The sequence below is a fragment of the Chaetura pelagica genome, unplaced genomic scaffold, assembly GCF_000747805.2.
Source record: "Chaetura pelagica isolate M959 unplaced genomic scaffold, ChaPel_1.0 scaffold177, whole genome shotgun sequence".
NCBI classification, from domain to species: domain Eukaryota; kingdom Metazoa; phylum Chordata; class Aves; order Apodiformes; family Apodidae; genus Chaetura; species Chaetura pelagica.
This window is the reverse complement of record NW_009953803.1, coordinates 1,658,554-1,674,518: the sequence shown is the minus strand read 5'-3', so window position 1 is coordinate 1,674,518 and position 15,965 is coordinate 1,658,554. Positions and strand designations below refer to the sequence as shown.

Sequence of the window (15,965 nt, the reverse complement as noted above, 5' to 3'; positions counted from 1 at the left end):
GGGAAATGCAAATGTTTGCAAGTAAAAAGCATTCCTTAGCTGTGATTGATGCCATTGGCACAGCCAAGTGCTGGTGACTGTTTAGGTGTTAGCAGTTTAGTCACCTGGTGACTCTGTTTAGGCTTGTGCAGATAAGCTGAAAAGAGAAATGGAGCTGTATGGCTGCCCACCTGAATTTCCTGATGAGGAGGAGGAAGAGGAAGAAAATTCTTCTAAAAAAGAAGAAGAAATTATCATAAAAGACAAAGCAAAAGGGAAAAAGGTAAACTTTCAACAGAGACTTTCTGGGTTGATAGCTGTGCTCTCCAAACTTCGAAACATGCACGTTGGGTTTTCCTTCTATCACAAACCTCAGAGAAACCTGTGATAAAATTTTTAGATATTTTTTTCCAAGTTAGCTGGGTACTTGAGAAAATGCATCAGCTGCATGTTCCAGTGGTGCCATTTTAGTGTATGAAATCTGAAGGGTGAGCTGGTGCACTGCTCAGTAGCTTCCTGAGAAACATTTGATCATCCAGAGTCCTGAGTCTATAAAGCTGCTGTGAATCAAGAAATGTGTGTGCTCTCCTGACTGCAATTGTCCTTTCAGAGCAAAGCTGCTGCCAAGACTGGCTCTTCCAAATACCAGTGGGGAATCATGAAGTCTTTGGGTCTTTCTGATGAAGAAGTAGCCAGGTTTTCTGAAGCTGAGCATTGGCTGGATTACTTCCCTCCCCTTGCTGTCCAGGATCTGAAAAGCATGGGATTGAAGGTACTAGAATTATTAATTTAAACTTTTAATAGTCTTGGGTGATGAGTGCTTTCTTGGTTGGTCAAAACAACTACAGAATCTCTCAGATTCAGTCAGCAGGCAGGGCCCTAGGGTGTTTGATACCTCTCCTCTGAGAGACCCTGCAGGTGCAGACTGCAGAGTTATGGTTAGCAACATGTGCCCATTGGCTGGTATGTATTTGCAGCATCTTTTGGAAAAGAAACTTATTTTTATTTTTAAAATTATAATTTTGCTATTGTGAATTTCCTTGGATTTCTTTATTGTGTTTACTGATGCATTTCCAGGTGGACTGGAGGCGTTCCTTCATTACTACAGATGTCAATCCTTACTATGACTCCTTTGTACGATGGCAATTTCTTACCTTGAAGGAGAGAAACAAGGTGAAGTTTGGGAAACGGTAAGGCTGCCCCCCTGAGGTGATGGGGAATGTGCATGAGCTCAGCTTTACCAAAGGGAACCCATGACGTGTGTCTGGAGTGTGCTTGTAACTTACATTAAGCTAAAATCCTTTCAGTTTGGGTGCTCTACTAGACACAGTACACCAGTGTATTTATTGTGCTAGTGAAGTGTGACACTGTGCTCCTGTTTTAGTTTTTCCATGGATACCAACTCAAAGCCAAACAGGGCCAATAATGAAAGCTCTTCCACAAACTGAATGTGGACATTGGTGGAAACAGATTGGTACAAGATAATGAAAATGCCATTGAGAGAGCTCTCTTCCAGAAACATACTTATTTTCTTCCCTCTGGGTCTGCACATTATTGCATTTACTACTAAATGAAAATATACCTTTTCTAGATACACAATTTATTCTCCAAAAGATGGACAGCCTTGCATGGATCATGACAGGCAAACAGGAGAGGTAATGTTTTTAATTACCATTTTTATGCATTACTTAAGATCTTAAATACCAAATGCATCTTGGAGCTGAATGTATTCTGTACATGCAGAGCTACTGATTGTTGATTGTCAGTGAAAACTGAGTGAACCCCTCCTTTGAGGCTGTCCGTCCTGAGCTGTGGGTAGTATTTCCCATTGTAGTTGTCTCTGTGATTATTCAGCAATCTGTGCCTGCAGCATCACTATGTTGCATCATTATCTAGCTTCTCAAGCAAAAGAAACAGGTTGTTATCAATTGTTATGTTGCTGAGGTAGTGGCTGTGTGGAGTACATTTTTGGACACAGGAATGAAGTGTGAGCTCCCTCTCCAGTCTGTGTTTCAGCAAACAGCCACTTGCATCAAGGGAAATGTCATTGACTTTGCAGAAAGCATCAGGACCTTAAATAGCATTTAGGTCAGGTTACTACAGAGTAGGATTCATTTTATTTGCTGCTTGAGTTGGTGTAATTGATTGCTGCATTATTTGAATTGCAGGGTGTTGGGCCTCAAGAATATACACTAATAAAAATGAAGGTGTTGGATCCATATCCTGCAAAATTAAGGTAGGTCTGGAATTTGTAATGGCCAAGAGGTTCTGTCTTATGGCCAGAAGTGACCATTAAGTGAGATAGTCTGTTTTGCCTAATGCAAGAACAGAATGTCTTCCTGTTATTTCTGCCACTTTGAGAACTTGGTCTCTGTTTGGAGCTGCCATATTCGCTAGTCTGTCTGAAACTCAAATTGGAGTGGTTTTTTTTAAAAAAAAAATACAAGAAAAGAAAAAAAAGAACCCACAAAGACATTAATGACCCACTCTCATCCCTTAGGAAATGTTACTTAAAATTATAGTAGCTTAAGAACGTTCTGTATTGCCCCAAATGTTTTTATTATCGTGGCTCACAAAATTCTTGTTTCCCCCTAGTGGCCTAAGAGGAAAAAACATCTTCTTGGTGGCTGCCACGCTCAGGCCAGAGACCATGTTTGGACAGACCAACTGCTGGGTTCGCCCTGACATGAAGTACATCGGCTTTGAAACCAAGAACGGGGATATTTTTATCTGTACCCAAAGAGCTGCCAGGAACATGTCCTACCAGGGCTTCACAAAAGATAATGGAGTTGTACCTGTTGTCAAGGAGCTGATGGGAGAGGTGAGCATCTGCAGCTTGCTGGTCAGGCTGATCTCTTCCTCTGAAATTTGTACTTAGGAAGGTGATGGTAGAGTTCTACTTTCTAAGAAAATATAGAAACTGTTAAAGAAATGAAATAGAAATGTTTCCTGACTGAAAAGGCAAGCAGAAGACACCTTCTTTCGCAGCCAAGCCAGAGCTACTTCTGGGAGGTTAACCTGGTGCACTTACCTGTGGACACATGCACTGCTGTTGCCTTGGCATTGCTTGGTGAATGAATGTTTGAAGTATCCCTCCTGTGCACACTGGGCAGAGTGGTGACTTCTCTGTGAGGCAGGGAAAGGGATGGAAGAAAGCAATAGCTAGAAAGGGCTGTGTGAAAAAAGCTTTTTGTTCATGTTGATGTTTCCAGTACATCTGTGAGTGAAGCTTTCTTAGTTTAATATTGAATGTTAGTGGCTTTGATATTTACTGTCCTTAACTTCTGTGCTTTCAGTAAGTGTAGTTAGTAGCATTTACCTCTTGTCAGAGTATAAATGGTCTTGATGATATTCTTTCCTGCCTGTGTTTAATCTGGCTTTTGACACTGGCTTCCCAGTCCATCCTGTCTTGATGCTAGTGTGCTTCGGATATTTGGAGGCAAACTGTTCTCCAGCTTACTGTTTCCAACTCCACACCTCAGTAGTTTTGCTTTCTCTGAATTACTGTGTCTATACTATCTGGTGTTTGACTTTTCTACCAGTAAATGGTCCATGCACTGTCACAAATGATACACACATGCCTTTCATATGTGCTTCCTCTTTGTCTAATTATATATGATTTTAAAAAATTGTTTGTTATATGTAAGGAATTCCAGCAAATGTAAAGAATATCAGCCAGGAGAGCTCCCCCAGCTAGGCTGAGAAGTGCAGCTCATGGTAATGCTGTGCCTTTTCCTTGCACAGGAGATACTTGGTGCTGCACTTTCAGCACCTCTCACAGCCTACAAGGTTGTGTTTGCTCTTCCCATGCTCACCATCAAGGATGATAAAGGTAACTTCCCCTCAGCCCCTTGCCAAAGCCTGTTGGATGTGCACTGTGCTTTCAGTGTGTCTTAACTCATCGTTTTATCTCTCTTTCTTTGTCAAGGAACTGGAGTGGTAACAAGTGTTCCCTCTGATTCTCCAGATGACATTGCAGCCCTGAGAGATCTGAAAAAAAAACAGGTCAGTCTGTTAACTGAATTACTTCTGTCCCTGTTCCCTTTCCACAGTGTGGAGGGTCAAAAGTGGATGCCTGGTGGGTAAAATGAAACTCCTTTTAACTGGAGTTTTGCTGCCTCTAACTTTGATTTCAAGTAGTTAAAAATAAATGAAGTGCAAACCTGCAGGGCTGGGACAGGTATTTATTTTCAGACTTCAGGAAGAGTACTACAAGAGTAGTGTAACTACTGCAGCATTTAAAATATAGATGAGTACCAGTGAAATGGAAATAAATTCGTGTTGTGAAAGTGACTTCCAGAGATAAGATAAAGACCTCTGCAGGAGTTTTAAACGAGACTTGATGTAGCTGTTGCTATTACAGCTTCAAGAGTATGTCTGTGTCTAAACAGCTATCTTTGGCTATTGAATCTTTATCCCTTTCCTTTTCAAGCTAGAGCAATAGGATAAAACCTCTAAATATGGAAGAATTTTCTTCTAACCATGTTGCATTTTTTTTTCTTCTACCAAAGGCCCTGAGGGTGAAGTATGGCATCAGGGATGACATGGTCCTGCCCTTTGAGCCGGTGAGTACAGCCAGTGTGTCCAACTGCAGTGAAGTATGGCATCAGGGATGACATGGTCCTTCCCTTTGAGCCGGTGAGTACAGCCAGTGTGACATTGTACTCACTGATGAGAAATACACCAAGTACTGTGCCCACCTTTCCCAGAACTCCCATTTAAAGTCCTCCTCAGCTGAAAGAGCTGAGAGGTTTTAAGTTTTCATGTTTTGCTCTAGTTGCTTGTGAGTCTTAAGTAATTAGTAATAGATGCTGCGAACTTAACACACAGAGCAGCATGATACAGGAGCTGGACATCAGCCCTAGCACCTGCTTCTGCTGCCACTGGGCTTCTTGGATAAATGCACAAACACTTCCAGCTGACTAGTAATAATGGCTTTTTTCCCCTCCATAATCTCTGGTTCAGACTCCTGTGTCTGCCTGGGGACAGCAAACCAAGGAAAATACACTTGTCTGCTTCATTCAGTGTGTCACTTCTAGTAGAGCTTGTGAAATACAGGAGACAATTCTTTGTGTAGGTTTTATTACATGGAGATAATTTGAACTGAATATTTGACACCATTTTGTTAATTCTCAGGTGCCCATCATTGAAATCCCAGGCTATGGCAGCCTTTGTGCTCCAGCAGTCTGTGATGAGCTCAAAATCCAGAGCCAGAACGACAGAGAAAAACTTGCTGAGGCCAAGGAGAGAGTGTACCTGAAAGCTTTTTATGAGGGAGTAAGTAATAAAAGATCTTTGGTAGGTGTTTTCTTGCTGAGTTTAATTAGGAGGAAAAAAGTGGTTAAAGACACAGAACTAGAACAACCTTTATGTCTGAGTAGCCATTATTGGCAGCCTATGTGCATGCTAACGTGTATACAAACACGTTTTGGGTAAAGATGGCCATCTGTTTAATGAAAAAATCCCCCTGTATTCCTGCTTTTTTGCATATCAAAGATGCCAGCATCTACTTCTTTATGTTGATCTAAAGAGCTATGGCACTTGTTTCTTGTTAATTTAATAAAAATAACCAAGTGCTGTGACCCAACTTTTACAGGTAATGTTGGTGGATGGATTCAAAGGACAAAAAGTTCAAGATGTCAAGAAGGTTATTCAGAAGATGATGGTGGATAAGGTAGGAGGTAGTGTGCACACAGCTCTTACGCGATAATCCATGTTGTCTTTTCCACAGTAGCCCAGTGCTGTAGGAGGCTCTCCCTTTTGGTTCTGCAGGCTTCTTAGAGATGCTTTGGATAGCTAAAGAGTATGGAATGTTGATAAAAGAAGGACCTCGTGTTCTTGGACTAAGTGGGATGAATGGCTTCATTAGAGACCTCTTGTTCCCTGCTTCATCCCATCACCTTGTCTAGGAAATACTTTAGTGGTTTGATTTGATCTTTGGTGTAGTTGGAAAGATGCTAAGTGTCAGATCTGAACTGTCAATCTTTTCCAGCCTGCCAATAAAAGGGTGTCTGTGGCATGCAGACACTCTGGTTTTGGGGTTCATCCTGTAGCAAATAGGAAAATGGTCGTTTTCTCTCAAATAAGATTCTCTGAGGACTGGAAGTGGGAAAGACTTTGGTTGTTTAGTCAGTGTTCCCTTGTGGTAGCATTATGTTCAGCTTAAAACACTTACAGCTTGTCCTGCACCAGGATATTTGTGAAGGAAGGAATGAAGTTCACCCTTACAGTTTTCTTTGCCCCTGCCCTTCTCCCTGGGTTTTTTAGCAGCTGTTTGAATCAGTAGGGGCATAGTCCATGAGGAATGTGTTGTGCTTCTCTCCTTTTCCTCATGCATGGAGACATCCTTGGCACAGGCCAGTGAACTGGCTCCTCAGAAGTGCAGAGCCAAGGGCTGCCCTCAGTTTACTCGAGGCAGAGCCCCTGTGCAGTGCTGAAAGCCATGCAATACATGCTGTAAACCAGCTTAGAATGGAGAGGATTCTTTTTAGTTAGGATGTAAGGATTTTCAGGACTAAGTACTTAAATCTTAGTGTTTTTTACTTTACTCTTACTCTTTCAACTCTTAGGGTGAAGCCATGATTTACATGGAACCTGAGAAACAAGTTATGTCGAGGTCTGCTGATGAATGTGTCGTGGCCCTTTGTGACCAGTGGTAAGTGGTAGTTACACAGTTACTGCCAATTTACATCCTACTTGTGGATTGCTTTGTTACAATAAGCTTTTCCTGACTGCAGGTATTTGGATTATGGTGAAGTGAACTGGAAGAAGCAGACAGAAGAGTGCTTGAAGCATCTAGAGACGTAAGTTATAAAAGCAGATGTCAAAGGGAGTGATTGTTTGGTGATGGTCTGAGAGGGCCAAGAGGAGCAATTAGTGAAAGCTGATTTTTTTTACAGGTTTTGTGAAGAGACTAGGAGAAATTTTGAAGCCACTTTAGGCTGGCTACAAGAGCATGCGTGCTCCAGGACATATGGCTTAGGTAGGCAAAACTCTCCTTTTCTCACTCAATGCTCATGAAGATGGTACTTGCCACTTCATTTGGAAGGCCTAAGTGCTGCCTAGAGTCCTGAATAGTCAGGCACTGTTGGACAGATGTTTCCATCTTGGCCCAGCATCCCAGAGGAGGCACACTCCTTGAAAATGCATGTGGCCAGGGGCAATCTTATTTTTGCATCACTGCAGTGATTATGCAGCACCTCTGTAGCTCTTTGTGTGGGGCATTGCTTTGGAAGAGATGTCAGAAGGGGAACTAAGAGCATTTTTTGGGTGTGCTGCTTAAATTCTGACTGGTTTTCATCTTGTGTATCCTGTGACATGGGACAACTGTTACAACTGCTCTGTAATACACAGCAAACCATTGTGAGCTGAAATTTAAGTTTTGTTAAGCAGACTACAAAAATATCAAGTACTTCCTCTAACATTTTCAGATACATGAGTTAAACTTTTTTAAAAAGGATGTTTTAAAAGCATGAAATGAGAATGAATACTTGTATATATATATGTGTGTGTGTATTTATGTTCCACTGGAAGTCAAACTGCTCATGTGTTCCTGCGTGCTGTGGCTGTTTGGGCTCACAGTGCCTGTGTGCTGACAGCTGCTTCCACCCTTCCTAGGCACCCGGCTGCCCTGGGATGAGCAGTGGCTGATCGAGTCTCTCTCTGACTCCAGTATCTACATGGCCTATTACACAGTGGCTCATCTGCTGCAGGGAGGTGACCTGAGGGGCCAAGGAGAATCTCCTCTAGGCATCAAGTAAGGAGAATCAGTCTATCAGTGTTCTTGTGTAAATCCGCGTGCTTACCCCTGGAATTGTACTTGACAAAGACTTGTCAAGCAGGCTGATTCTGTATTTAAAAAGCATCGTTGTTATAACTTACTGTTAGTTACGTTACAGCAAGACTGCAGAGCAAGATACGGAAAGACAAGGGTATCATGGCTAGAGAGGGGAGCAGTGTCTGTGAAAATAGAACTGCCTAGGGCCTAAATCACCCTTTTTAACATGTGTTTGACTTGCCTTGAAGTGGTCCTTGCCAGGTGTTTTGAGTGGTTTCAGTGGCTGCTCAATTGTCTCTGCTTATTGAGATTGCTTTGCAACTATAAAAAATTGCAGGCTTCAGGGTACAAGGTGGGCAAGATTAGCACTTACTTGTTGTCTCTGTATTAACAGTTAGTAACTCTTTAAAGATTAGAACCATCTTTTATCCACAACTCATATGTGGAAACTGTCACAGGAAGAGAGAGAAGGCATTTGTACCAAGATACTTCCTAAGACTGCTCTGTGACCTCTGGGTTGGAGTGGTTGTCAACTTTCAGTGATGGAGATCAGAGAGCTGGGGTAGCACAACTCAGCTGGAATTGGAAAAATCACTGTCAGTCTTGCCTTGAATCTCACGTTCTAGTTCTGCATGTTTTATGAACTAGCAGTTACATACTGGAAGTGGAACTTGCCTTATTCAAGGCTGTAACTAATCTGAAAATCATTTCCAAATTGAGGATTCTTACCAACAGAAATAGTTCTGAAAGACTTGGCAGGGTTTTAATTTTTGCTCAAACCTCTCTAATTATAGAGAGGCTGCCTACATACTAGTCATGTCTGGAAACAAACTTTGAAGTGAGCATCCTGAGCACTGAATTAGAGATTTGATGTAATGAAGTATGTACAATTAGAGGGAGCTCTTATGGAAGCTGATAACATCTTTCTTACAGTGTCAGCAAACACTTTTTGCCAAGACTTACTCAATGGGGTGAAGTAAAAAGGGGTGTCTGGCATGTCATATCAGTCACCACTCAGTTACAGAGATCCTTGGCAGCAAACATGGAAGCTCACAGCACACAACATGGATTTAAAGCACAGAACAACAACTGCCAGATCTGAACCATCAAACTGGTGCATCTAAGTCTTCATTCTAGACCAGTGGTATCAGCTGCCACTTGCACTAGTTTTTTGATGTGCACTGGAGGTGCTGTGGATCCAGACCGTTTCTCCTCCCTGCATAATTCAGGACAAAGCACCTTAGTATATGTTAACAAATAGGAGACTTTTGTTTGGAATTACTTTATTTGAAATCTGTGCAGGTATCTGGTGGACTCAAGTGAAATTTTAAGGAGCTAGGAATAAAAATCTCTGGAAACTAAAAGGATATTGTTTTAATGCAGGCTAGTGGCTGCAGGACTGTGGGCCTAAGCTGCATTTCATGATTGTTTCAACTCAAAATCGTGGATCCTAGCTCTAGTAATTGGTCAAATGTGTCTTATAGTAAATGTTAATTTTTTAATTCATTACTTCCATTCAGAGTGGGAGAAGACCAGTAATTTTTCCATTTAGGAGGCTACCTTGAATTGTACAGGAGTTCTCTTCTGCTCCTGCTCTGTTACTTTCATGGAAGCCAGAGGAATAGCTGCATGTCCCAGGGTGAGGGAGGGCAGAGAAGTTTAGGTACTAGTAATAGCTTTTGAGAATTCTGTTAAGGTCTCACGTGGTGCTGGGGGTGGCAGGGGTGGCATTTGGAAATGAAATAATCAGGTTTCCAGGACATTCAAGATTATGCTTTAATTATTAATTTTTCTTTAAAGGGAATTCTCATGCTTTTTGAGGAAAATATCAAAGGGCATTTTCAGCAGGGCACAGGTTGAGCAGCTCTGAGTTCTGATTTTGTTTCTGAAGTTGGACTCATTCATCTGATCTTAGACAGTACCTGTGCACTCTGTGTTTGCTCTGCTTATCAAAGGGATTATGTTGTGAGAATAAATCAACAGTTTTAAACTGTCTTATTCAAAATGCTGCAGAGTGCCAGAGGAACATTTTCTGCCATCTCAATATGGGACTGATTTTGTGCAGGGCACATCAAATGAGCAAAGAAGTTTGGGATTACATCTTCTTCAGGACAGCTCCGTTTCCTAAAACAGATATCCCAAAAGAAAAGTTGGACAAGCTGAAAAAAGAGTTTGAATATTGGTATCCTGTGGATCTCAGAGCTTCTGGCAAAGATCTTGTCCCCAATCATCTGTCATACTACCTCTATAACCATGTGGCCATGTGGGCAGACCAGAGGTGAGTGAGATAAGAGCAGCTGTGCAGCAGGTACAGCAGGAGAGTTTGTGGTTCTGGGGCATTTGCTAATGGCTTCTTTGGAGTGTACAATACTCAAGAGTTAAGTTGAAAGTGTATTTTTTCATATTGCAGTTTTGTTACAGCTGTCTATCATAAAAGTTACTGAAATTGAAGGCTTTTTGCCATTACTTCCCCTGTTTTTTTCTAGAATCCTTTAAAGATTTAAGAAGCAAGATTCTTACATACAAATTCTGAAACACTGAAGCAAAATTAAAATCTGGCTGCATGATATGACTTCTAGTTGACTTGCTGAAGTTCTGTTTGTTCTAAACACTGCAATTCTAGTATGTAACAGAAAAGACTTGGCAGTTTCAATAAGCTCTAGAGCAAACCTAAGTACTTCTGTGTCCTAATTAAATAGTGCCTTGGCTTGGTGCTTCTCTAGTGGATATGTGGAAAAACCCTGGGGTATCTTTAGTGTTTTTCCATAGAGAATACTAAGTAGCAGCATATAGAGCTAAATCCAAGTGCAGCTGCTGTTGGAATTATGGTGCTTGATGCTGTTTTTTATTTGTTTTAGCTAGCTACTGAGGCATGAAATGCTCAGGTAGGTAGGCATAGGAAAAAGCTGTTGTGTAGAGGTGAAGAACAAATTTTAACTTTAGCTTTTGTTGGCCTGTTTTATAAAAGTCAAATATCTTCTGTCAATACCTCCTCCTATGTATTTATTTTTCTCCTATGTGCTTTTTATAAAAGAGGAAATGTATTTACAAAATGCTCTGTATCTTGTCTTCAAACAGAGAAAAATGGCCAGTAGCAGTGAGAGCAAATGGACACCTCCTCCTCAATTCTGAAAAGGTATAGTGAGGTTTTGTGTGAGGTGGCTTTTGTGTCTGTCAGAATAGACACTTCCCAGCCAGGCTGGGAAAATCCTCAGAATTTAAGAGGAGGAAATAGTGAAAATTCTAGTTTCTTTATGATGCCCTCAGTTTTTCATCCATCAGAGGAAAGGACCTGTCTTCAGTGCATTTCTCTTAAGTTTTAGGGTAATATAGAATGTAGAATGAGTTTTAATTTTTTTAAACTAAATTTTAGCTTAGTTAAGCATTAGAGTAGGTGCAGGTGAGAGTAAAATGTTTGTGCTGATAAAATGCTAATCTGTGCAAGTTCTGAAACTGAATTTAATTGAATTTAAAAGTGCCCAAACTGAGGAATTAAGCCTTGGAGACTGTCCCATATGAAGCAAAAAACCCTACCTGAGTCCTTAAGAAATGAAAATGCTGATTTTGAAGTACTATCTGTTTTAGGTAGTTTCTGGAGTTAATTTTTGGTACCAGTTGTCCTGTTTTTAAGTCTGGCAGAGTCTGGGGAGGAAGCTGATGGGTGCAGGAGGCAGCTGCCACTTCCCAGCTGCACTGGTGTGTGTGGTCCTGAGCAGTAACAACTTGTGCAAGTCTCAGCATTGAAGATGAGTGCTTGCAAAGTTCAGTCTGTGTTCACTGTGAGATCTGGTTTAGATGTACCAAATTGCTTCTGCTACAATCCATAAGAAAATACTTTCTCAGTGGTTTGCCCAAACCCTTGCTGTGTCTGTCTGCCTTTTCCAACAAGAAAATGTATGTGTAAGAAAACAAACTCTTCTGTTTCTTTCAGATGTCTAAATCCACAGGCAACTTTCTTACCCTTACTCAAGCTATTGACAAGTTTTCTGCAGATGGTATGTTCTGACTTGCATCTGGTTTTCAATTATGCCAAAATGGCTACAATTAGTGTTTTGCTCTCAGAGGAGCAGTGGGTTTATTGGACTAATGAATAGCAGTAAATCTACTGCTTACCACCTGTTTAGGTTTGAAAAGCTGAGCTCTGTTCAGGGAGTTGGGATGTGTGTTAGCACAAGGGCTCTTTCAACCAAGAGCTGCTCTGGTGATGTTGTTCTTCCACATGCACTTCAGAGATCCAAACACAAGCCACCCTATGGGTGTGCACTGCATGTACACGTGTGACCTGGTTCCTTCTTGCACATGCTTGGGCTTGGACAGTTATTGTACTCATCTGGATCTTGGTGTCTGTCTGGTTTCCTTCCTGAGGAGGGCAGTGTAGCTCCTGGATAAAGTGCATCCTTTGAAACCTCCGTAGCTGGCCAGGCAGCTTGTTACTTCACTTCGTGTTTCATGAACTCATCATGAGAAGTTAGTGGGAGCTCATCTGGAGTCCCATGCCTCCTGCATCCATACCTGGCAGGTAGCTGCATGCCAGCCAGCTTAGCTGATCCAGTTTCTTTCAGGCATGCGTTTAGCCTTGGCTGATGCTGGAGATACAGTTGAAGATGCCAACTTTATGGAAGCCGTGGCAGATGCTGCGATTCTTCGTCTCTACACGTGGGTGGAGTGGGTGAAGGAGATGATTGCAAACAGAGACAGTCTAAGAAGTGGTCCTGCCAACACCTTCAATGACAGGGTCTTTGCCAGGTACTGTACAGAGGCTAATCATACACTTTGGTCTGTGTTTTTTCTCACAAGGAGCATGTCTGTATTTTTTTGCTACAAATGAATGAATTCCATAAAGCAAAACAGAAGATGTGGTTGTGCTGTGGCACTGCCTGTTCCACCAGCACTGCCGTTACGTGGGGCAGGCTCTGCAACACTGATGTTTTCCCTTCCCTCTCTAGTGAAATGAATGAAGGCATAATGAAGACAGACCAAAATTATGAGAGGATGATGTTTAAGGAAGCTCTGAAAACTGGCTTCTTTGAATTTCAGGTAGGAGGTGTCCTTTTAGGTGTAAGAAACTAACACTTGGTGTTTGTTACTTTGTGAATTCCTTTTGATCCTGATGTCTCTCATCCTTAATTATACAGTTGAATTAGATTTGTGCCAAGAAACAGGAGCACTTGAATGGAATAAATGAGAAATTATAAAGGTCTGCTTGTGTCACTTTTGCCAAGGTCTGGAGGAAGACAACTGTGATGCTGCAAACAGTCCTGATATCTAATATGAGCAAAAAGCTGCTTAAAAAAAGGCACCACTAAAAAGTTTTTCTTTAGCTCCTTTGTAATAGGGGACTTTTCATTAGAAATCCAGATACTATGTCAAAAAAACTGTTTGGAAGCAGAGTGCTTTCTGATACATCCCATAAACCAAGTCTCCAGAGTGTCTGCTGAGCCATGCCACTTCACTTCATGAATTACAGAGACTCCTTTATGTGGTTCCTTAATCATATTCCTGAATATCATAAAGTAGGCTGAATTACATGGATAATGATAGATCATATGTATTGCCTTTTGCTTAGTACTTATTAGTATCTTTTGCAGGCTCTTTGGGACAATAGTACCTGATACACAGTTGTGAAGGCTTTTGTCTTTTAAGTCTGTGTCAATAAACACTTTTTGGAAAGTACTGTATTAATTAAACAATTGAAGGGCTAACTGACAGATTCAGGGAAGTACAGCTCATGTAATAATCCAACTGGGTTTTGTGCTGCTGACATTCTAAGGGGATGTTAGAGTAAAGGGCTGTGCCTTTTGTTCCAAGTGTGTCTCCTCAGGGTGCTAATGGTGGGTGCACTGGCTGTTTCAGGCAGCAAAGGATAAATACCGTGAGCTGGCGATAGAAGGAATGCACAGAGACCTGGTCTTTCAGTTCATTGAGCTGCAGACTCTGCTGTTTGCTCCCATCTGTCCCCACGTGTGTGAGCACATCTGGTCACTGCTGGGAAAGGTATTCATGTTTCAGTGCTGTCATTTGATTTGGGTCTGAGCTTTTCCTGATTTTCAGTCAGGCTTGTTTTCGGCTTATGGGTGGCTTTGCTGTGCAGGTAGAAGAAACAAGTCTTATAATATGCAGAGCCATAATAGCTGGGACAGTGAACACACAGAGCTAGCATGTTGCTGTGATAATGCAAGTCACATTGGTTGTGTACTCGCAAAGAGGTGATCAGAAATTACCCCAAATAATGCAATATTCCTACACTTATGCATGAAATGTAGGTTTGTTTTTTAGTAGTGCTTGTAGATGAAATGTAGCTGTAGCTACATGTAGCTGTAGCTGCATGGCAGGTGTAACTGTATGTCTGGTGCCTAACACACTTGTAAATAAATGCTTGCTGGCTGTCTACTTGTTCCTTCTCCAGCTACTTATAGGTGGGTTCTCACTGAGGTTCAGACTGCCTGAACTCCGGTTTCTAGTCAAGCTACAATGGGTTGAAAACCCACCAGTTACTGATGTGTGTTCATCTTGGTGCATTTCCCTCCAAGCCTGATTCCATCATGAGAGCCTCGTGGCCAACAGCAGGTGCTGTGGATCAGGTGCTGATTCGCTCCTCTCAGTACCTCATGGAAGCAGCTCATGACCTCCGACTCCGTCTGAAGAGCTACATGGCCCCTGCAAAGGGGAAGGTAAAGAGCACCTCCTCATCTTTTTGTGTGTGTACTTGATAATTCTGTATTGCCTCAGGACTCCTTCCTAATATTTTTTTCTTTGTTTCCTTAGAAAAGTGCTAAAGAACCTGCCCAGAAGCCTTCTCACTGCACCATCTACGTGGCCAGGAGCTACCCTCCCTGGCAGCACACCACCCTGGCCCTGCTGCGCAAGCACTACCAGGTGCTCATCCCTCCCTGCCTCTCTGGGGGCTCACCTGCTTTCTTGTGGGCTTATTTTCCTCTCTGGAAAAAGCTTAAAGCTTTATTTTCGTGCCAAATCATTTAAATGTAAAGCAAGATAGTTTACATTTCCTTTGTGCTCTTACAACGGTTCAGTTAACTTTGGGGCTTAATGAAAACCTCCCAAGGAATGTCATTGATTTGATACTATGATCTCATTGTCTTTTGACAGCCCATGGTCTGTTATTTTTTCCCTCTGTAAGTGGATAGCTTTTAAAAATACTCTTCCCAAGTGTATTTCTGAGGAAACACTGTTGAATGACAGACTAATTCTGACTTACTATGTGAGTGGGCTTAGAAGTGTTCCTTTGGTCCTTGAATGGGTGTATCCTGTCCAGTGGTGTTACAAGAAACATGTTGCACTGGAAAACAACATCATAAGTAGAAAAAATAAACTTTTCTGGTAGCAGAATAATCTGCTTCTGACACAGGGAAACTGATGAGAGTGGCTTTTGGCATCTGGATGACCCGACACTCAGCTTGAACTGGTCTGTATTGCAGCTGATAAGCTGAGGGTTTATGACATGTCCAGCCTGTGGGATTGAGATAAACCAATAATCCTCAAGTGCTACTTGGCTTTCTATAGGCACTTTTCTGCATCAGTGTTAGAATCTGTGATTTGGTCTGATGCACCAGATAGAATTGTTGCAAATATGTAAATTTTTGGATGTAAAACCCAAACAGTTCAGAAAAGTAGCACTTACTATGTGCTTGTGGTAAGACTTAAATGTGAGTTTAAAATGTGTTCTGGTAGAAAAGTTAGATAAAAATCTTTTGTCCAGAAAGAATAAAGAAAATGCAGAATAATACCAAGTTGCCTGAATGACAGAAGTTCTCTGGGTTTTGTGGTCCAAGGTTTAAAATTTTACTTTTAAAATGTTTCAAAAGGATGAGAAGATTATTATGTGATCAGTGCTGATAAACCTTGCTGGTATTTATGGGGAAGCATGAAGTGGGTACAATATCAAAGGGTAAGGTGTTTTTAATGCCACCTGTACTTTCTTATGGATGCTGGTCAATGTTTCTAGGCCAATGGAGGGCAGCTGCCAGATAACAAAGTAATTGCCAGTGAGCTCAACACGCTGCCAGAGCTGAAGAAGTACATGAAGAAGGTGATGCCTTTTGTTGCCATGATCAAGGTAAGGGTGAGAGGACCAGTTCTGGTATAGATAAAGCTTTTGTGAAAGACACACATTGGGACAAAGACAATAATAATCTAAAACTTTGTGCATGGGTATTGTTGTTTCCTTTATTTCATTCCTGGATCTCCTGCT

The 15,965-nt window shown here is 41.6% G+C and overlaps 1 protein-coding gene across 1 annotated transcript in view; it reads left to right on the top strand.

Annotated features, from left to right (window-relative positions):
- Window positions 1-15,965, top strand: part of LARS (leucyl-tRNA synthetase) — a 24,182-nt gene that overhangs the window by 3,302 nt on the left and 4,915 nt on the right. The window contains exons 8-31 of the mRNA XM_010001248.1: window positions 122-262; window positions 590-751; window positions 1,057-1,169; window positions 1,571-1,634; window positions 2,148-2,215; window positions 2,575-2,800; window positions 3,724-3,811; window positions 3,908-3,984; window positions 4,491-4,544; window positions 5,116-5,256; window positions 5,576-5,653; window positions 6,549-6,634; window positions 6,717-6,782; window positions 6,879-6,961; window positions 7,597-7,735; window positions 9,822-10,034; window positions 10,835-10,892; window positions 11,688-11,751; window positions 12,319-12,502; window positions 12,703-12,793; window positions 13,610-13,750; window positions 14,287-14,427; window positions 14,522-14,632; window positions 15,720-15,830. Of these exons, the coding sequence (XP_009999550.1) occupies window positions 122-262; window positions 590-751; window positions 1,057-1,169; window positions 1,571-1,634; window positions 2,148-2,215; window positions 2,575-2,800; window positions 3,724-3,811; window positions 3,908-3,984; window positions 4,491-4,544; window positions 5,116-5,256; window positions 5,576-5,653; window positions 6,549-6,634; window positions 6,717-6,782; window positions 6,879-6,961; window positions 7,597-7,735; window positions 9,822-10,034; window positions 10,835-10,892; window positions 11,688-11,751; window positions 12,319-12,502; window positions 12,703-12,793; window positions 13,610-13,750; window positions 14,287-14,427; window positions 14,522-14,632; window positions 15,720-15,830 (2,700 nt within the window). The remainder of the gene's footprint in view (window positions 1-121; window positions 263-589; window positions 752-1,056; window positions 1,170-1,570; window positions 1,635-2,147; window positions 2,216-2,574; window positions 2,801-3,723; window positions 3,812-3,907; window positions 3,985-4,490; window positions 4,545-5,115; window positions 5,257-5,575; window positions 5,654-6,548; window positions 6,635-6,716; window positions 6,783-6,878; window positions 6,962-7,596; window positions 7,736-9,821; window positions 10,035-10,834; window positions 10,893-11,687; window positions 11,752-12,318; window positions 12,503-12,702; window positions 12,794-13,609; window positions 13,751-14,286; window positions 14,428-14,521; window positions 14,633-15,719; window positions 15,831-15,965) is intronic.